General features: G+C 48.0%; 2 protein-coding genes across 4 annotated transcripts in view; one reads left to right on the top strand and one right to left on the bottom strand.

The window, feature by feature from the left end:
- NCAPD3 (non-SMC condensin II complex subunit D3) overlaps nt 1-8,210 on the top strand; it is a 40,748-nt gene extending 32,538 nt beyond the window's left edge. For 2 of the 3 annotated variants that reach the window (XM_077190044.1, XM_077190042.1), the window contains exons 30-35: nt 621-790; nt 1,918-2,057; nt 2,401-2,478; nt 6,138-6,212; nt 6,324-6,384; nt 7,523-8,210. In XM_077190044.1, the coding sequence (XP_077046159.1) occupies nt 621-790; nt 1,918-2,057; nt 2,401-2,478; nt 6,138-6,212; nt 6,324-6,384; nt 7,523-7,637 (639 nt within the window). In that variant the 3' untranslated portion in view covers nt 7,638-8,210. The remainder of the gene's footprint in view (nt 1-620; nt 791-1,917; nt 2,058-2,400; nt 2,479-6,137; nt 6,213-6,323; nt 6,385-7,522) is intronic. The other variant, XM_077190043.1, reaches the window with a different exon arrangement.
- Nucleotides 8,211-9,138: 928 nt separating this feature from the next.
- The window catches only part of JAM3 (junctional adhesion molecule 3), a 35,849-nt gene continuing 23,530 nt past the window's right edge, over nt 9,139-21,457 (bottom strand). Inside the window, exons 2-9 of the mRNA XM_054647560.2 lie at nt 17,950-18,015; nt 16,737-16,850; nt 15,765-15,917; nt 14,398-14,594; nt 14,030-14,129; nt 13,574-13,703; nt 12,212-12,266; nt 9,139-11,622 (exon numbers count right to left, since the gene is read on the bottom strand). Of these exons, the coding sequence (XP_054503535.2) occupies nt 11,587-11,622; nt 12,212-12,266; nt 13,574-13,703; nt 14,030-14,129; nt 14,398-14,594; nt 15,765-15,917; nt 16,737-16,850; nt 17,950-18,015 (851 nt within the window). The 3' untranslated portion in view covers nt 9,139-11,586. The remainder of the gene's footprint in view (nt 11,623-12,211; nt 12,267-13,573; nt 13,704-14,029; nt 14,130-14,397; nt 14,595-15,764; nt 15,918-16,736; nt 16,851-17,949; nt 18,016-21,457) is intronic.

The following is a 21,457-nucleotide window of genomic DNA, read 5'->3' as shown; positions in this document are numbered from 1 at the left end:
TCTTTGTACTTCCTGACAGAAGTTTTGGTTTCAGAGTCGTTTAATAGACTTAGAACATCAGCAAACAAAGCTAAGAGGAGCAGCAAATGATTAATGGAGAGAGAATTAAATTTAAAGGAAAAAGCAAGTCTAATTTGGCACTGGCTGGGTTTAAATGCTGTATTCTCTCTGTTCCCAGAATGATAAACTGGTAACAAAGAAAAGAGTTCACTTTGCCTGATGTCAGGTGTCTACAAAGTGAGAGTTCAAAGCTGTCCCAGTCATGAGATACTCTTTTAAATTCAGTGTAAAGAAATAAATATGTGCCTGAGTCAGTTGTCCTGAGCTATTTTAGATCCCTACCTTAAGATGAGATGACTTCTAGCCTGGAAGTTCATTTCTCTGCAGACCTTAGAAGAGCACTTTTTATATATAGACCTCTAAACTGGGACATTTGTGTCCCTGCTCACTTCTTGGTAAAATTTTGGCCAATAAATTGTTCCTCCCCAGCACCCTTTCCATCCATCCCATCCCACAAAGGGCAGTTCTGAAACACTCAGGCCCAAGCACCTTGCAGGGTTTTCTGCTCTTGTCTCCACTGGCAGACATTCAGACATGACCTGTTCTCCTGTTTTCCACAGCAGACTCCATCTCTGGAGAGAGCTGCAGCTCCTGGTGGCCAGAATAACACCAGTGCTCAGTCCTCTGGGGGTGGGAGGCCATCCACACCTGGCTCCATCCCTCCCCCTGGCCCCTCTGAGTTTGCCACTCCTCGTGCTGAGGCTCTCAAGCAGCCACTGGTGGGTCGCAGGTATGGGCTCATTTTGTTACCTGGTATTTTACATTTATTATATATTTATATTTCTTTTATTTATAATTTGTATTTTTATATTTTAATATTATATATTATTTTACATTCTATATTTATATTATTTTTATTATTATGTATTGATATTGTATATTTCAATATTGTTTGTATATTAGAGTTTATATATTTTGCATTTTTATTTATATTATTTTTATTAAGTATTTATATTTTCTATTATTTTTATATTAGAGCTTATATATTATGTATTTTATATTTTTATTTATACTATTTATATTATTTTTATTTATTTACATTGTGTATTTTTATATTATTTTATTAGAGTTTATATATTTTATATTAATTTATTCATATTATTTATATTATTTATTTTATTTTTATTTGTGTTATATTTTTATTATTTTTACATTAGAGCTTATATATTATGTATTTTATATTTTATTTGTATTTATTATTATATTATATGGATTTATTTTATTATATAGATTTATTATATTATATTTTTATATTATTTTATATTCGAGTTTATATATTTAATATTTTTAATTTATTTATATTGTTTATTTTAATTTTATTATTCATATTTTAATATTATTTTTATATTAGTGTTCATATATTTCTTATATTTTAATTTATTTATAATATTTATTTATTTGTATATTTCCACTTATTTATGTCACTTTGCTGATCCTTTCTTTAGAGAGTGGTCTGAAACTCATGGGTGTTGCAGCATAATCTCATTGTTAGGTGTTGAAGATGCTGAGGGAGGGGACAGACCTTCCCTCAGGGTCTCATCGGGGCTTTCAGAGGGACATCCCAGCCACTGTCCCTTTGTGCCCTAGGGCAGCATCCCTGAGCACCGTGGCCATCTTCACCTGTGTCCCTTTGTGCCCTAGGGCAGCATCCCTGAGCACCCTGGCCATCCTCACCTGTGTCCCTTTGTGCCCTAAGGCAGCATCCCTGAGCACCCTGGCCATCCTCACCTGTGTCCCTTTGTGCCCTAGGGCAGCATCCCTGAGCACCCTGGCCATCCTCACCTGTGTCCCTTTGTGCCCTAGGGCAGCATCCCTGAGCACCCTGGCCATCCTCACCTGTGTCCCTTTGTGCCCTAGGGCAGCATCCCTGAGCACCCTGGCCATCCTCACCTCGGCCAGGAAGGCTCTGCAGGAGAGGAGCCAGCAGCGCAGCAGGAGCGTGGGCAGGAGCCTGTCAGCGTCCTCTGAGGCAGGGGGCACAGCTGGCAGCCAGCAAGGTGGGCACTGCCCTGTCCCTGCTTTACATGGGCACAGCTGGCACCAGCAAGGTGGGAGCTGCCCTGTCCCTGCTTTACATGGGCACAGCTGGCAGCCAGCAAGGTGGGCACTGCCCTGTCCCTGCTTTACATGGGCACAGCTGGCACCAGCAAGGTGGGCACTGCCCTGTCCCTGCTTTACATGGGCACAGCTGGCACCAGCAAGGTGGGAACTGCCCTGGCCCTGCTTTACATGGGCACAGCTGGCACCAGCAAGGTGGGAGCTGCCCTGGCTCTGCTCTGCACGGGCACAGGCAGAGCTGCCCTGCATTTCAGATCTCACTTTTTCCCTTCTTGTTCCCAGGCTCCTTCCAAAGCCTGAACCAACAGTCCAGTGGAGGAACCATGGCTGTGGTGGGGAGAGCAATCAGCACCCCAGAGGGTGAGTAGGAACTGGTGGCTGTGGGTTATTTATTTATCTAAGGGCTTGCAGGAAGGAAGAGCCCTCCTGAAACCAAGGGATGAGAAAACTGAAACTGTGCATGGGAAAGCACAGCCCAGTGTCTCCATGTGCATCTCACAGGGTCAGTGCAGGAGGGAATTTATTTTGGGATGCTGACATAACACAGTGCCCTTTCTTTCTTCCTTGGCTCTGGGGTGCTGAAGAGGAAGGTGGCTGGGGTTCCTCAGCAGCCTGCCCTGCCCAGGGGTGTGGCAGCAGCTCTCTGGCCATAGAGAGAGAGATTTTCCCAGGATTTTCCTGGGGAAGGCTGTGATAAGATCAGAGAAAAGAATGAGAAACAATTCTTATCTCCTCCTGCTGCACCTGGTGTTGTGCACATGGGGAATGTGTTATGGGGATTTGGTTACCAAAGGGTGATTTCTTAATTGGACACTGGTGATGGTGTTGGGATTGACCATTTGGATCCGTCTGGATCAGACTGTAAGGGTGATGAGCTTCTTAATAAGTATAATTATATATATATACATAGTATTTAATATAATAATATAGTGTGTATACATATTATATAGTATATAATATAATAATATAATATATAGAGAGGCAAGCTTTCCCAGGATTTTCCTGGAGAAGGCTGTGATAAGATCAGAGAAAAGAATGAGAAACAATTCTTATCTCCTCCTGCTGCACCTGGTTTTGTGCACATGTGGAATGTGTTATGGGGATTTAGTTACCAAAGGGTGATTTCTTAATTGGACACTGGATAGTGTTTGGAGAGATTGACCAATTAAGTCAGAGCTGTATCAGACTGTCTGTAAGGGTTGCAAGCTTCTTAATAGATATAATATTATACTTATACCTAATAGGTATAATATTAAGTAGTATACCTATTATATAGGTATAATACTTAATATTATACCTATTAAGTACAAGCTTCTTAATAGGTATAATATATTATAGTAGAATAAAGGGATTGATCAGCCTTCTGCAATCATGGAGAACTAATATTTATAGCAATTATTACCCATACTAATTATTACCCAGCTGGGGCCCTGCTATGACACAGGTGCAAGGCTGAGCACTTCCTTGGCTCTGGAAGCTCAGCTGAGCAGTGTCAGTGCCCTGCAGAACCCTGCTGCACAGGGAAATCCTCAAGGTCAGGTTCTCCCTACTCTGAGGTGTCCAAAAAAGAGGGTCTGGGGTGAGCTGCAGGCTGCTCCCAGAGCAGCACAGGATCTGCTCACAGGGATTAACAGCCTGCACAGACACTGAGGGTGTGTGTTCCACACTCAGAAGTGGGCAAGGAATGATGTGGTGTGGTTACTGCACAGAGAGGAACATCCAGTGCACAAACTGTGAGTCTTTGCTTGTGCCCACTGCAGCTGAGCCCTGCAGGGACAGATTCTGCTGGAATGCTCTGACAGTCCTGCAAGCACGAGAGGCACTTAGAGCAAAAGCCAAATGGAGCTGAGTTCCAGCAGGAAATCCCCTTCCTTTCCATCCCTTTGCTGCTGAACTCCTTTAGATCATCTCTGTTGTGCTGTGAGGTGCAGAGAATTGAGAGAGAGCTCCAGGTGTGCGTGTGTGACAGCTCAGCCCTCCTTAGGTTTGGGGGCCTGCTTTGGGAAGGGTCTGGAATCCCCAGGGAGCTGTGGGACTGACTGACAGCTCCCCTTAGGTTTGGGGCCTGCTTTGGGAAGGTTCTGGAATCCCCAGGGAGCTGTGGGACTGACTGACAGCTCCCCTTAGGTTTGGGCCTGCTTTGGGAAGGGTCTGGAATCCCCAGGGAGCTGTGGCAGTGCCCCTCACGCACAGCAGAGCCACACTGCAAACCCCTGACAGCCCTGAGCAGCCACTGGAAAATCTGATCCTGCCCTTCCTTCCCCGTGTGCTGGGCTGCACTTGTTGCCTCAATGTTTCTCTTTTCCTGAGCAACAAGCCAAAAAAAAAAAGAAATGGGGTTTGGTGCAAGAAGTGTTTTTAGAGAGCAGGATTCTTTGAGTGCTGTGGTCTCCTGGAAGCTTGCACGGCTGTTGCTCTTAAAGCACCATATGGTGAAAAAGGAGGGAAAATGTTAATCTGCAGTGGTGCTAGAGCTGAATTCCTGCTTTGCTTGGAGGCAGCATGTGTCCTTCAGCAGGGAGACAAACTGTACAGAGCAGGAGCATCACTTCAGTCAGCGTGTGTTGAGCCATCTGTATGGTGGCACAGGCTGATAGACAACCAGAATAAAACATTTTATTCCTCTGCTGTATCATTCTGAGACTACTGGAGACGCAGTTCTTTGTAAACAGGTTTGTACTTGAGAAGCTGGGAGCAGCTGTCCCCTCTTGCTGCCTCCTTCAGCTGTTCTGGCTGTGTTCTCTCTTCCCTTCTGCCTTTGGGGCTCCTCAGCTCCTGCTTGGTGCTTTGGGAGCAGCCTCAGTGAGCTGGGTGCAGGGGATTGTACATAAACTGTACATTATTGTGGAGATAACCACACTGCAAGGAAGCCCTACTCCCCCCATTTTTCCCCCACTTCTTTTCTGTTTAATCTTTACCATTTCTTTCCCCTTCATTTCCCTTCCTTCCCCATCAATGGCTCCCTACCAAGGTAACTTTTTCAGGCCCACACTGCACAGAGTCACTGGCACAGTCCTGGGAGATCCAGGGCAGAGCTAAGGTAGATGGATCAAGTTTGATTTCTGCTCTAAGCTTCAGTGATTCCCTTCCAGGACAGGGGAGGAGTTACAGAGCAAACCCAGCTCAGCTGTGAAGAAAAGTCCTTTCAGCTGAGTTTCCAACTCCTGCCCTATAAAGCACTTCCTACCTTAATTCCTTGTGAAAGGTTCTGGGAAACACGAGCATAAAACAGAGCGTTGAGTTAAGTAAAATCTGAATATTGTGACATCTCTCCTGAGATAAATGACAGGAAAGAGACAGCTGACAACCAGGGCCTATTCAGGCAAGCTAAATTCCACCTAGCTCCCCTGTCAAGTGATTCCTCTTGTCTGACTGCAGGCAGCTCCTCACTGAGTGGCTCTTCAGGGCCTTTGGCAGTTTTCAGATTCTGCCTTGAGTAAGAGGAGCAACTGCTCTGGGTGGGATGTGCTGCTGGGAGGGATGGCAGAGCTTCAGTGCCTGCCAGGGCAGGGGCACAGGACCAAGGGGCCACCCTGATTGCCTCCAGCCAGGGAGGCTGGGATTTGGGGGTGCTGTGCCCATCACAGCACAGGGGTTTGAGGCTGGGATTTGGGGGTGCTGTGCCCGTCACACTCAGCACAGGGGTTTGAGGCTGGGATTTGGGGGTGATGTGCCCATCACACTCAGCACAGGGATTTGAGGCTGGGATTTGGGGGTGATGTGCCCATCACACTCAGCACAGGGGTTTGAGGCTGGGATTTGGGGGTGCTGTGCCCATCACACTCAGCACAGGGGTTTGAGGCTGGGATTTGGGGGTGCTGTGCCCATCACACTCAGCACAGGGGTTTGAGGCTGGATGGGAGGCCCTGAGGTCTGGGAGGAAGAGTTGGATATGTGTGTTTGCAATTAACTGGATTTACTTACTCTGTGACACTTGAGTATGGCACAGCAGCCTGCCTTGTCCTCTGGCTGTGTCACAGGCTGCTAATATGTGATTTTTTATTTGTTTTTATTTCCAGAGACCATGAATGAGTTGACATTTGGTGCTGGGGTCAGTTACATCAGCCTGATGCACACACCCCATTCAGCTCCAGGCAAGTCATCTCTGGCATTCTTATTTGAGGGGAGGGGGAAATGAAACCAACCCCAAATGACCAAACTCTGTGGCATTTTGTAAAACACGAAAACATATGTATTGTTTGCAGTGAAGAAAGAGCCTGAGGACGAGCCAAGGGATATCATCTGTTTGACATCTCCAGAAAAACCGTGAGTGCAGCACGGGGCTGGAGCTGGCACTGCTGGGAGGGAGAGAGGGGCTGGAGCTGGCACTGCAGTGAGAGAGAGGGGCTGGAGCTGGCACTGCAGGGAGAGAGAGGGGCTGGAGCTGGCACTGCAGGGAGAGAGAGGGGCTGGAACAGGCACTGCAGGGAGAGAGAGGGGCTGGAGCTGGCACTGCTGGGAGGGAGAGAGGGGCTGGAACAGGCACTGCTGGGAGAGAGAGAGGGGCTGGAACAGGCACTGCAGGGAGAGAGAGGGGCTGGAACAGGCACTGCTGGGAGTGAGAGAGGGGCTGGAACAGGCACTGCAGGGAGAGAGAGAGGGGCTGGAACAGGCACTGCAGGGAGAGAGAGGGGCTGGAGCTGGCACTGCTGGGAGGGAGAGAGGGGCTGGAACAGGCACTGCTGGGAGAGAGAGAGGGGCTGGAACAGGCACTGCTGGGAGAAACAGAGGGGCTGGAGCAGGCACTGCTGGGAGAGAGAGAGAGGAGCTGGAAGAGCCATTGCAGGCAGAAAGAAACACTGGAACAGCCACTGCAGGGAGAGAGAGGTTGGAGCAGGCAGAAAGAGAGGATGGAACAGGCAGAGAGGGGCTGGAACATCCACTTCAGGCAGAGAGAGGTGCTGGAGTACTCGCTGCTGGCAGAGGGGGGCTGGAGCAGGCACTGCAGGCAGAGAGAGAGAGAAGCTGGGGCAGGCACTGCAGGCAGAAAGAGGGGCTGGAACAGGCACTGCAGGCAGAGAGAGAGGGGCCTGGAGCAGGCAGAGGGAGGGGCTGGAAGATCCACTTCAGGGAGAAGGAGACACTGGAGCAGGCACTCCAGGGAGAGAGAGAGGGGCTGAAGCAGGCACTGCAGGGAGAAGGAGACGCTGGAGCGGGCACTGCAGGGAGAAGGAGACACTGGAGCAGGCACTGCAGGGAGAAGGAGACGCTGGAGCAGGCACTGCAGGCAGAGGGACTGGAGCAGGCACTGCAGGGAGAAGGAGACGCTGGAGCGGGCACTGCAGGGAGAAGGAGACGCTGGAGCAGGCACTGCAGGGAGAAGGAGACGCTGGAGCAGGCACTGCAGGCCGAGGGAACGGCCAAGGGTTTGGAAATGCAGGGCTGCTCTCCTTCCTTCCTGCAGCCCGTGCCGGCCCCGGGAGTGGAAGGTGGAGTCCCCGGCCCGGAGGAGCGGCCAGGCCCAGGCGCGGCCGCTGCGGCGCTCACAGCGCAGAGCCCCCCTGAGGGCGGACACCTGAGGGCCGCGCACAGAGAGGCACCGGGCTCCTGCACTGCCCCCGGCACTGCAAACGGCTGTGAATGCGCATCCTGCCCTGCCTGCTCTGAGCTGGCTCTCCCCAGAGCTGCTCTGGAGATGGGCAAAGCCTGCAGAGCACAGGGATGGGTTGTGAGTGCTGCTGTTCACGCTGCAGGGCTCAGAGCTGCAGGGTGAAAGGAGGGTGGCTTTTCACTCTCTGGATGTGTAATTTGTCCATTTGGAAAAGTAAGGGCATAATGTCACCACGAGCTTGGCAATAAATTCATTTATCACAGCTTGCAGGGCAGTGAGTGGCTGGGTTTGCTCACCCAATCCCTCATTGTCCCTCTTGGTTTTATAATAGAGTTGCTTTAATTTGAAAAAAGGTGAATCAGCTTGTCACTGCCACACCCCTAAATCTGGTAATTGCACGCTACATCACCTCTTATTTGTTGTGCAAACTCCTGTGTGTATGAACAGCCTTAATGTTCTTTTTATATGGAATATTTCCATTCTTGAACTGTGTTATTTCCAACTATTAGCATTTGATGAAAATAAATGGTTGCAGAATTAATTCCACCCACGGCGTCTCCCCTTTTCTTCAGCTGACAGAGAAATGATTTTTTTTTCCCCTGTAGATTTCTACAGCTTCTCAGTCTCTTCTACCACATCATTGGTATCTTGGGCCCTCAGTTCAATTATTGTTGGGCCAGCAGCTTTTAAATAGAGACTTTGACTCGACTGCAAGCAGGGTATGAGTGACTCAGACAAGGTGGGTAAGTGCCTTGTTTATCCCAAATATCCTGGGTACATCTGACCCTTCCTGAGTCTCCCTGATGGCCACATGCACATCACTGAAGTTTTTCTGTTTTTAGCTTTTATCACAGAGCTCATGGCCTAGATTTCATTGAAACTTGGAGCTGGGTTTTGTTTTATTCCTGCTGGTTTGTCTAAGTCAGACACCAGCCCCAGGTATGGAACAGGATTTGCTGCAGGAGTGGAAACAGAGGCACTTTCCTCCTGCACTGGAATCCCAATGTTTGCCTCCACTTTCCCTACCCTCTTTTGAAGATCAGAGAACCCTTCAAAGTGAGGTTAAACTTTATTCCCAAAATCAAAGTCAGAGAACAGAGGATGTATGGAATGGCTTTGGCTGAAGCTATGGCCAAACCATATATTGCTGTACCTTCTCTCCTGCCTTCAGCTATTATTTGACCACTCTGAAGGTAAACTGGGATCATTTATTTCCTACTTTTAGTTTTGTCCTCGAGCAGTATCTGAGATGGGCCCTGTGAGTTTTAACCTGTCCTCTCTAGAGAAGAACCAGGAACAAATGTCCAAGAATAAACTGATAAACAGCCCTGGACTTTGTCACCTCCATCCACTGTGAGTGCTCTGACAGGAGAGACCTTCCCTTATTTCACTGAGTTGAAAACAGGAGCTTCCCATAATTTGGCTGTTTGAAAACCACCACCAAGCCCCAACAAAAACCCCTACAAGAATGCTTTAGAGCTTGATATTTATGTAAAACATTCTTGGCAAAGTTAAAAGATAATACATTAGTACAAACCTGAATATTATTCACAATGATACAATGAATTCATCCATCAGCTCTCAGGAGCTGGCTGGGGGGAGATCCTCTCCCCTTTCTCTCAGTTAGAGATGCCACTGTGCATTTTGGAACTGGGAAAAAAAAAATAAAATGAAGTTTGGATTCCTAGCTCTGCTGGTTTGTCACACGAAGGCTGCCTTTGGTGGGGCTGCAGATTGTGCTCCCAGAGCTACCCTGGTCCAACCCTTTCCTCTCTCTCCTTTATTGAGGTACCCTGAAAGCAGCACAGAGGAGCAGTGGGTGCCCAGAGGGTGCAGAGGAATGTCAGAACAATTAGAGGCAGCAATCAGCACTGGGTGGTGGGATGAAGAGCTGGCATTAAGAAGGTAACACCAGGGAAAAGCTGCAGGATAGTGGTGATGGGTGAGTTACAGAGAGAACGCCTGGCTGGGGCTGCCCCATCCTTGCCTTTGCTTCCCCTGGCAAAGGGACAAGTGGCAATGCTTTGTTGGGGTGGAACAAATGCAGCAATGGCATGTCCAGCAAGGGCTCTAGGAGACACAGCAGAGTAAAGCAGAACACGAAAAAATAACACTGACAGTCCAAATTGTCAAGTATCCAAAATACTGTATACAGGAAAAGTTAAGACAACTCAATTCATATTGGAAATACAAGAACACTAAATTCTGCTACATTAAAAAACTTCCTAAACCACAGCACAGTCCTAGTGTTGCATCCACATCTTGCAGCCTGGTCTCACCCAATGCTGTTCAACACTATCAACATGGATATTTTGGGAAACAAAATATTCCCCATCATTCTCTCTAAAGCCAAGAGAACCAAATTTGGTTGGTTTTGCTTTTTCTTCTTTTTTTTTTTTTTTCTTTACCATCTAGAGAAGAATTTCATCTGACACTGTAAAAGTGCTTTTGTGTTGAGCTTTTGCTTTCCCAAGCCCAGAAACAGTGGCCTTGGCCATGTGGTTTAAACCTGCCAAGCTGCTGCAGCTGTCACACTGTGTTAGTGCTTTAGGGAACTTGCAGAGGGGCAGCAAACACTGAAGTCACTCTGTCACCTCTTTGGAACTGAATCCAAAAACCATCCTGGCTATTTCTTGCAACGACAAAAACAAAGTGTTGGTCACTGGCAAGAAATTTTTTTTTTTTTCATATAAAAAAGTTGATAGCTCCTGCCATAAATTTACAAAAACTATCCCTGAGTGACTCTGTTCTGTGTCTGGTAAGACCTCTTGTGACAAGGAAATGGCTGAAGCTGGCTGAAGAGGAAAGAGATGCTGTTCCACCTGCAGCTTTTTGTTACACTTTGCACTAATACTGATATGCTCTGACAGTGCCACACTATAGCAACGTGTGAGCTCCTCTCCTGTAGCTTCAACAGTAAAAAAATAGCTCCGTTACTCAAACACTGCTGGCATCGCATATTTACACTTTTAAATAGAAATGTTACCTTTTCTGAAGTAATCAAAATAGATCTTTGCAAAAAATTTAGAAGGTTGTGGGGTTTTACAAAATAAACGGAGAAGGTAAAAAAAGCTGGAGGATCTCTCAGTACCTTTTATGGCAATCTTAGCCCAGGAAATTATTTGGCTTTAATTTTCCTGAAAGGGATGTCTTAGCAGTGGTTCTGTGCCTCTCCTGTAAGCCTCTTTGCCCACGGAAGGACGCAGGAGCCAAGCCTGCTTTGTGCAGATTAGAACCAGGGGTTACCTGGGTGCAGGAGCCCTGCCAGGCACTGCCCTGCCCTGAGGCTCCTGTTAAACCAAGCATTTGGGGATTTACACAAGGGCTGAGGGCATTAGTGGTGGTTTCACTGTCACTGGTGGCCGGGCACCTGAGCAGAGCCAAGCACAGGACAATCACAGATGTGGAAAAGTCACCAGCCAGGCCTGGGCAATCAGCTTCTGGGAGGAAATCCCCCAAATCTCACTCTCTGAAGTCCATCTACTGCTGTATCAGCACCTTTTTTTTGTCTACTGGTGACACATTGCTGCTCATGTCTACTACAGGTTTACCTAATGCTGTGTCCCTGCTGGATTTGCACATTGTGGCCGTGTCCCTGCAGCACAAAGAGAAGGCAATTCCACAAACTTCACACAGCCCAGTCTCTTGGGAAGGATGGAAACCTTTCCTCAGTCCAAGGACAGGTTTGGGTGATCCTGTTGGTATCTCCAGAGGCAGGGGAGACGCGAGTTGGGCAGTGAGGAGTTACTTTAAACTTTGGCAAAGAAAAAAAAGATATACAGATAGCTAGCTATCGAGTTCTTGTGTGTTCCAAACTCTTCCAAGCGCACTTAATTAATCTTTTGCTCTTGCTTTGAGTTCCTGGAGGAGGTATTTTCACACTTGCTTTTGCTGGTTTGCAATCTCCTTTTGGCGTCTTAGATGACAAATGAAGACTTGTGTCTGAAGTCGCCCTGCAATGAAACAGTTTGGGATGTAGGAAGGATGCAGCAGCTTTCCAGGCAGCTCTCTGTTCCTGCTGGCCCCAAAAGGTGGATCCAAGCTGTGTGACAATGCCCAGGCAGCTCCCATTTCCCACTGGGAAGGAGAGGGAGGCACCAGTTCCCCCATCCTCCTCTCACACCAAGGCGTGGCAGGGACTTTCTCATTCCCTCACTGATATCTCTGCTAATGGGAGAGGCTTTTTCTGCTCTTAAGCTCAGTGATCTACTCAAATCCCAAAATACAAATTCTCTCGTAAAAGCATCACGTCCTGCCCACTTAATCCAATGAAACTCATCCTAAGGGGGTCAGGCCACGAGATAACTCAGAGCAGAGCTGCCTCTGATAGCTCCTGGCATCAGTCACTTCAGGCAGCTTCAACTGTTCATCATTTCTAAGGAAATGACTCAGCCCTCACCCTTCTGTTTTCCCTCTGTTCCCCAGCCCTGCTGAGGAGGGGAGCCCACTCTCACAGAGTCTGTGGGCCCTCCCAGCGCCTCGTCCTCTGCCCACCCTCCTCCTCTCCTGCCAGAGATGGAAATGCAAAGCATTTGTTGTTACCTCATCATCTGTCCGGATATAGTTAACGCCATCAGGCTTTGCTGGAGTCTTGTAGCTGAAAGAAAGGGGAAAAAAAATCTCATTTCTGGGACAGGAAGACTGCAGGGTTTTGGAGGGGAGGTGCTGGGGAAGATGGAAATGAGGAGGAGGAGCTGAGTGAGAAGCAAGCAGAGAGAAACCCAGTTTGTTTCTCAAATGAGAGGTCTGTGTTTATTCCATCATTTACCATGACTGGGATTTTGTCTAAATTCCCCTTCAGCACAGGGTGAGAAGATTGCTGTGTGTTTCCCTAGAACTCTGCAAAGAGATAAACTGATTCCTTCCTGGGCTTTGCTGCTTTGGTGTCTGTCACTGCCTTTCTGGGCCTCCTGCTCTGTTTCCTGTGGCAATTATAAAGTTCATTTTAATCCTTCACTGCCAGAAGCCTTCAGCATTTTTCTTAGTTACAAGGAAGCACCACTTGTTTGCAATCCCACAGGAACTCGGGATTTATACAAGACTGTCAAGTCCAGTGTATGCCAACCCTCAGCTGCATTTAAATGGCATATTTAGAGCTTTTTTCTGAAAAACAAACGAAACCAACGAGAAAAACAAGACAGGACTTGTGCTGAAAAGCAACATTTAGCACAGAACAAATCTATCTGGTGAGAATCTTGGCTTTGCATATATTATCTCCTCTCCAGACTCTGTAAGGACATCGAGGCTTGTCTCTGATGCTAATGCTGTTGTTTTTAACATTTTCATCTGCGCTCCAGAACGGCTGTTTTTCATCCCAAATTTAGGTCCTCACAACTAGTGAGACTTTCTGTGGAGAGCCTGCTCTGCTGCATCCATTCCCTATGCATGTCCTGATGCTTCAGACTAATTAGGCAGCGAGCTGAGATCATTAAACCACGGCCCTCGTTATGCCAACAGCACAGGAGCTGCTGGACAAACACCTGCAGGCATTTAATTGTGCTGGGCCTCCTTTCCATGCAGAGGATGAGGGTGGATATCAGAGCACAGCTCTCATCCGCACCACAATTCTCCCCTAGGAAAATGCCATCCATTCCTGCAAGTGTCCAAGGCCAGGCTGGATGGAGCTCTGAGCAGCCTGGTCCAGTGAAAAATGTCCCTGTCCATGGCTGGGTGGTCTTTAAGGTCCCAATTGAACTCTGGGATTCTGTGATGATTCCATGAAATAAACCTGGATGCTGCAGGGTTTTACAGCAGGGCATTGGATGCCTCAGGGACTGGCTTGGCCTGAGGACTTTGGTGGGGAATTAGGCACTGAAATTCCTTTTAGCCACTAATTTTTGGCACCCTTCAGACTCCTCCATGCTACCTGAGGGTGCAGGGAGTTGTCCAAGAAGCCCAGCTTACCTTTCCCCACTCTCTTTGCCATTTGCAAAGTATCCCCTTCTGTAGGCACAGCAGATCCCAAAAGTGATGAGCACCAGGACTGCAAGGACCACCAGGACTCCCCCGATTATCCCACCAATATTGAGGTCATCTGCCAAAGAGAGACACCAGCTCAGTGTTTCTTCAGGGCAGCAGCCACATGCCAGCTTCACACACACTAAAATGCCATCTCCCAAGTCTTTCAAGCAATAGTTCACAGGGAACAAGTGAGTCCCTGACTTCAAGATTAAATCTGTTCACAATCTGACGTTTCCCTGCATTTTCAGATTATTTTTATCTCCTTATGTTTGGGGCTATGAGAAAGCAGGGAAGACTTAATGCTGTAGGATGTCCCTCCCCAATCCTGATGGTGATGGCAATTTATTTATGGTGATAAATCAGGCAGCATTGATGAAAAGTGTTCAGAGAGCCACTCACAGACTTCCATCTCCTGCTCCTCACACTTGGCAAAGCCAGCCTCGTTTGTTGCTATGCAGGAGTAACGACCTGTGTCACCTTTGTGCACTGCATGGAAAACCTGGGGAGGGAAAAGGGACAAAGGGAAGGGATGTGACATGAGAAACAAAGCACTGTGAGGGTATAAAAATGTGTATAAAAATGTATCTCTGCTAAGATCTTCTTCCATCAATCTTCCCCCTCCCAACTAACCCAGACCCTGGCACACCTCACCCTCTTCAAATTATTCATTCCTTGAAAGCCAGGCAATGTTTTTGTAAATTTACAAGCAGCCCTAAAGATAACCTGTCCAGCCAAACAAGTGTTGATCAGGTGTGTCAGGGCATTACCAGAGTGCCTGTGGCAGGGTTCAGGCTGTAGGAGGAGTTGTGGGGTTTGGATTTGCTGTCGGCTGACAGAGGTTCGCTGTTGCGGTACCAACTGTAGGTGGACTTGGGGAAACCTTCATTCTCATGGCAGTGAAGAGAGGCTGACTTGCCAACAGGGACAGCTTTAGGCACAGAGCATCTGGGAGTCATGGGTTTCACTGTGGGGAGACAAAAACCAGGTGAGCGGCACTAAAATTCTCTGCTTTCTTAGGCAAAACCATCCAAACTCCCCATTATTTCCAGCTGGTTTTAAACCTCCCACTGTTTGGAGATGCCCACAGCCCTTTGTGTTCCCCTTGCAGAGGCTGTGGGTTTGTGTTCATTTGTGTTTGTGCCAAGCAAATTGTATTCTATTTTATCTATTTATTCTATTTTATTTATTTATTCTACTTTATTCTATTCTGTTACTCTATTGTATTCTAAATAGAATTATATTCTATTTGCCATCTGTATGAAAGTTGTCTTCTGTTCAGTGGGCAGTTTTCCTTATCTCTTCCACAACCATTCCTCCCTCTGGGCAGACATCTGCTGATAACAGCTATGGAATGTCACTGCATGGCTGATAAGAACTACAGCATCCCATTGGGAGATGTGAGCCCAGAGGGAGGAGCCAAGCATTCCTGCCTGGATATAATCTGGAGATTCTGGAACACCAGCCAAGCATTCCTGCCTGGATATAACCCTGAGATTCTGGAACATCAGCCAAGCATTCCTGCCTGGATATAATCTGGAGATTCTGGAACACCAGCCAAGCATTCCTACCTGGATATAATCTGGAGATTCTGGAACATCAGCCAAGCATTCCTACCTGGATATAATCTGGAGATTCTGGAACACCAGCCAAGCATTCCTACCTGGATATAATCTGGAGATTCTGGAACACCAGCCAAGCATTCCTACCTGGATATAATCTGGAGATTCTGGAACACCAGCACAGCTTCTGCACTGGATTTCCCAGAGGAGCAGCAGCTGCCTCTTGCCCTGGATCTCCAGAGGCAGAGACTGCACCTTTCTCCAGGATCCCTGCTCCAGCAGAACCAGCCCTGACACTGCAGGAGGGCTGAGCCACAATTCCAATGGTTCTGCTGCCAGCACCCTGACCCACAGGGTGTCAGGCTGGGTTCTAACTCTGTCAGTGCTGTTTTAGTTTACTACATTGTTTATTTTATCCTTTTAATTTCTTCCCTAATACGGAACTGTTATTCCTACTCCCACATTTTTGCCTTAGAGCCCCTTCATTTAAAATTTATAGCAATTCGGAGGGAGGGGATTTACATTTTCCATTTCAGGGGAAGCTCCTGCCTTCCTTAGCAGACACAGTTTGGTACCTTGGACTGTGAGCTGGATGTTGATCTCGTCGATGGTTTTGGTGTCGGAGGGCGCGGCCACCTCGCAGCGGTACGTGGCCGTGTCCATCCTCGTGGTGTTCTTAATCACCAGGGACGTCCTGCTCAGGATCTCTGCCCGAGTCGCAAAGTCTCCTGACACACAGAAAAAAGAGGGAAAACAGCAGGGGAATCAAGATTAATGACTCAGGACTGAAAACCAGACTCGTTTTGGGTGTATAAATTAAGTGGTTGTTCTCAGACTCTCTTCCAGAGTCAAAGGAACTCGATGCTTGAAAACCCCAAAGGAAACCAAAGCTTCCAGCCATGTAAGAGGATGAACTGGAAAGCATCACTCCAACCCTCAAAAACAGTGGCAAAATCGAACTTCCAAGACAGCCTCAGGCCTTGCCTCCTTTGGCAGATTCGTTTGGATGTGGCTCTTGGTCCCATGTGAAGTGCTGGAGTAATTCCAGATGGAGTCAAGCCCTCCTGGCACTGGAGTTCTCTTGTCAAGCCAGTGAGGCTGCTTCTAATGCTCCCAGGATGCTGCAAATCCCTGAGCAGCTTCAGCAGAGAGCACTGGCAGCTGGACACACAGGTCCCTGCTGGGTTGCAGGGGGAGCTCTCAGATGTTCTGGGGAAAGCCTGGAGGGGTCAGTGCCTGGTGCTGAGATCTCAGACACCCAGTGACCATGGGACCCACAGAAGGGAAGCTGTGTCATTCCTTTCTTCCCCAGAAAATGCCTCCTAAGGAGGATCTCACTCCAGCTCCCTGTGGCTCCCTACTGTGACTTGTCAGTAATGAGGCAGGGAGGAAAAAAACATCCTGCTCCCTCTCCATCCTGCACTTCAACTGTTCCAGAAGAAAGCAGCCAGCCAGCCAGAGCTCCTGCCTTTCACAGGCTTGTTTGTTCCCCATTGTGCTGTTTCTGAAAGCTGTTTTGGACATCTGAGAACAAGGAATCTTCATACCCTGCATTTTGTTGCCAAAAAACACGTAAGAGGTTTCTCCATCTCGGATTTTCTTCCACTCGATTCTGGGATCTGGCGTCACCGTGGATTTAATGATGCAGGACAGCTCCACACCTAGCAGGAGAAATGGAGGCAATCCAGATTAATAGGAAGCAGCTGTGTTTTTGCTCTGCTCTGAACACTCTCACTCAGTGTTTTATTAGGAGATGCTGCCCACAAAGCAGAGCCTTCTCTTTCATCTGCTTCACAAACAGAAACATTGCTGGGTTCCAGGAGCTATTGGAAGATGGATTTTGGCCAGCAAAAATAATAGTCCAGCAGATATCAGCTATGGAGAGAAATGAACACCCTGTTCTCTGCAGACTGGGGCTCATGGCAAACAAAACCTTTAGGCAGAGTGAGCCCTCAGCCCTGTCCTGCTGCTGAGCAGAGCCACCCTGTGAGCCAGGGGTGCAGCATCTCCCTGGGCAGTGCCTGGGGATGGGCTGGGAGAGCAAGGCATAAACCCAGCCAACCCTGTCCCCTCTGCAGCTGGCCCTGGCACCCCAGCTCCCCAGCAGGGTGAGAGGAGCCGTCCCAGTGTCCCAGACATCTTTTATGGAAAATCCTTTCCTTAGGATTTTTCCTCCTGAGAAGCTGAGAGGCCTCAGGAACAAAATGTAACCAATGGTTATCTGCTGCTGTGGAATGCAACAGGTGCATCTGGGATTGGTTGTTTCTAATTAATGGCCAATCACAGCCCAGCTGGCTCAGTCAGAGAGCCGAGCCACAAACCTTTGTTATTCATTCCTTTCTATTCTATTCTTAGCCAGCCTTCTGATGAAACCTTCCCTTCTTTTAGTATAGTTTTAATATAATAGATATCATAAAATAATAAATCAAGCCTTCTGAAACATGGAGTCAGATCCTCGTCTCTTCCCTCATCCAAGAACTCCTGTGAACACCATCACAAGAAAATATAAATTTCTCTCTCTGTGTATTAATTGCATTGTTTTCCTTTTCTTGGGACCCAGTTCAAAAAAGCACTTAGGCAGAGACTTTGCAATGCCAGTGGCTTGCAGAGGACCTCAATAAACCATTTAAAACAAGGAGATACAAACACATTCTCAGGCACTCCTCTGAATCCCTGGCTCTCATAGTCCTAAGGAACCAGTGAGCAATAAGCCAAATTCTCCTGCATTGTTTGGCCTGATGCAGCACAGGCAGCACTCACTTTGGAATTCCTGCACCACGGGCTTGGTGTTGCTGGATGTCAGCTCCACAGCCAAGAGTCTGCAGCCTGGAAAAACAAACAGAAGGTAATAAGAAATAGCACAGCTCATAAGTCACCCAGCTAGGAGCAGGCTGCCTGCTGAGAAATCATCCTGGCCAGCTCTGAGGAGTGACTTCCCCTGACAAAACCTCTTCCTGCCTACCAGCACAGCTCCAGCAGGACTGAGTTTATTTAGGAGTTGTGGTGTAAATACAGGAAAATATAATTGTTAGAAGTAGCAATTAAAGAGGAGGATAAGCATAATGGCACAAAGGCAGTGCCAGCACAAGCCATTTCCTTGTGCTTATGTAGATGGGAAAGGAACTGTGCTAATGCAGGAGTGAAAGTTTTATTTTGAAAATTAACTTGATGGTCAGAAGACAGGAAGCAGACCAGTCTCCAGAGATCTGGTCAGTTCCTGGGAGATGGAATGGGCCAGGCCTGGCCTCTAACAAATGCTGATTACATTGGCAAATACTGCAAGTGTGGTAATGTAAAATGTGAGGCAGTAAATCACAAGAGGACTGTGAATCAAGAGAAAACAGCTCAGCTCTTTGGGTAGAGCCCCAGCCAGACCCACACTGGGCAGGAAGCTCAGCCATGCAATGCTGTGAGACTCCTTACAACACAAACCTGCTTGTTCCCTTCCTGCTCTGAGCACTAATTCCCAATTAATCCAGTCATCTTCCCTATTTTGCATGTTCCTTTAGTTTGAAAAATCTGCCTTCTGTGTCCCTTCTGCTGTGCACCCCACCAGAGCAGGCATCAACAGCAGTCTCGCTCTGCTGGATACCAAATTCACCAACAACTCTCCAGAGGGAGAGGGAAACAAGCAGGGATTTCCCTGGAAGAGGAGAGTGAAGCAGGCAGGATATTCTGGAGCTGGGTGTTCTGGTTCTCCTTCTCCCATGCACACCCTGGTGTCACCAAACCAGGCTCCAAAGCCCCTCCAGGAGGAGGCCCCATGCTACAATCAGTGCCAAAATAATCAGCTGCAGGGGCCTGCTGGGGTCACATGGGCAGCTCTGCTGTGACAAATCCCATCACAGGTTGGTGGAAATCTAAGGGAGATGCCCACTGAGCTCGCTGGGCATTGATCAAACAGCAGCTTAAAAATGATGGAAAACCCAGCCTCAGGGACATGGGATGCAGCTGAAGGTTAAGAGTAAAAAGCCATAACAAGCATGCATAGAAAGCAGAAAAGGGAGATGTGGAGAAAGAAACGCTCTCCAGCATCATGACCCAGCTGGAAATTCCTGTGCTGGCTTTCAGGGGGGAAAGCTTTTGGGCAGGGACAACATCCCCCTGTGGAGTGGCAAGGCAGCAGCCTGAGAAGCACCCAAGAGCTGCAAAGTCACTCCCACTCAAAGCCTGAGGGCCTTCAACACCCAAAACCCTTCCAGCAATGCTGAAATGTTCCCTGCTGGTTCCTGCCCCTCATTTGTTAATGCTGACACTTTCCTGGTACCCCAAAGACCACCAGGGAGTTTGGCAGGGTTTAGAAAGCTGCCTTTGTGTCCAAAATCATTGTTTCTCCCACAAAAGCCACCAGCTGATGCGGACTAATAGCTGGCCCAGCCAGAACTGCTCCTAGCAGGACTTTTCCATCCTTCCCCGTTCTGCACTGGAGACAGTCATGCAGCCTTTGGGAGAAATCCAATACTGCACTGAGCTGACAGAGCTCTGCACTTTGGTTCTCTCCAGGCAGCAGCTGGTCTAAGCAGTAATTTTTGCAAGTCTGTTTTGAAGCAGAGTCCATTTTCATAAGAGTTGCTGCTTCCAGACCTACCCCCTGAAAGCAGGGAATGGTGCCAGGCAATGCCAAAGCATTCCCTGCCCTCTGTGCATCAGGGAACTGTGGATTGATCTGGGTTGGAGGGGACCTTAAAGACCCTCCAGTCCCATCCCTGCCATGGCCAGGGACACCTTCCACCGTGCCAGAGTGCTCCAGCCTGGCTTTGGACATTGCCAGGGATCCAGGGGCAGCCACAGCTGCTCTGGGAACCCTGTGCCAGAGCCTCACCACCCTCCCAGGCAGGAATTTATCCCAATATCCAGTCTGTTCTGTCAGCTGAATCCATTCCCCCTTGTCCTGACACGATGTGCTCTTGTAAAAGGGGATTTTTTAAAGTTCTCTGATCCTCCAGGTGTTCTGTGTGGGGCTCCCATCCTCGGGAGCATGAACAGATTCCACCGACCCCGGCAAACCCCAGAGCATGGGAAGCTGCTGATCCCCCAAAGACAAGGCACAATTTTGGGAAAATCCTTTTGGAATCTTTGGAAACGTTTCTAACAGTGAAACACAGCATTTGAGTGCCTCTGCTGTGAGATTGCTGCTTCTGGAACCAAGAACTGAATTGAGAGCCCAGGCCTGAGCACTCAGCTGATCTGAGGGGATGCTGGCTGGCCTCCTGCTCTGGACCAGTTTTAGTTTTGTTTCAGATTCTTGCTTGCACAATATCTTTTTCTGGGAAAATGCTGTCCCATCAAATAGACATGGCAACAATCCTACATCTGCTGTAGTTAGAAAATCTGTTCAGCTGAAGGTGGGGACAACAAAACCACGGAGCTGTGCAGCTCTGAGGGAGTTATGGCTCTGGAAATATTCACTCCAGGCCAGTGGGACTCCATCAGATTCCAGCCCCATCTCATTTCTCAGAAACTGCTCACAGCAGGCTTTTTCTCACCCACTAAACACAAGAGATTCAGGTCTATCCCTCAGGCACAAAGCAGGATGACAACAAATTTTAGACAGAAGCTGAGTCCTTGGAGACTGTGTGAGAGGTTCTGACATTATTACATGTATTGACCGTGGGCAGAGATCAATGTGGCTGCTTAAATCACTGCTAAGGCAGATTTATTCCCTTCTGTGTGGCAGAATACTGCAAGTAGCATGTTCTAAATTAAAAGAAGGTGACAGCAAAGCAAAACAAAAACCTGAGCTGACCATACAGACTGTACAGAAAGAGAGGAATGCCTTTCTGGAACCTCGCTCTGCTGGCAAGAGTTGTTTGTTTGTTTTGTTTTGTGTTAAATCATCATTAGTGCTTAATAATCTTCTAAAAGGTGTTGCTTTAGGCTCCTTCCAGCCCAGCACAAACAAGCAGCAAAGGGTTTGTGTTATGTAAATCTCACTTCAAAGGCCGCAGCAGCCGGGGTTTGGAGAACAGCTGGAATTGCATTCCCTGTCCATGTGTGCCACAGCACAGGCTCCCAGCACAGCCGTATGTGCCACATCCCTGGATCCCACCAGGTCCATATGTGCTGCACCTCCCAGCTCCTACCAGGTCTCCATAGGCTGCAAAATCCCCAATCCTACCAGATCTGTATGTTCTACCCCTCTGAGTACCTACCAGCTCTCTGTGTGCTGCAGACTCAGCCAGACATACGGCTGAATCCCAAATGTCATCAGTTCTCCAAAATAGAATCCAGGACAAGCCACTGAAGTCTATAGCATATTCTTATGGCA

This window comes from Agelaius phoeniceus, chromosome 23 (assembly GCF_051311805.1).
Source record: "Agelaius phoeniceus isolate bAgePho1 chromosome 23, bAgePho1.hap1, whole genome shotgun sequence".
Taxonomy (NCBI): Eukaryota; Metazoa; Chordata; class Aves; order Passeriformes; family Icteridae; genus Agelaius; species Agelaius phoeniceus.
The sequence above is the reverse complement of the archived record's forward strand: the minus strand, read 5'-3'. Positions and strand labels throughout refer to the sequence as shown.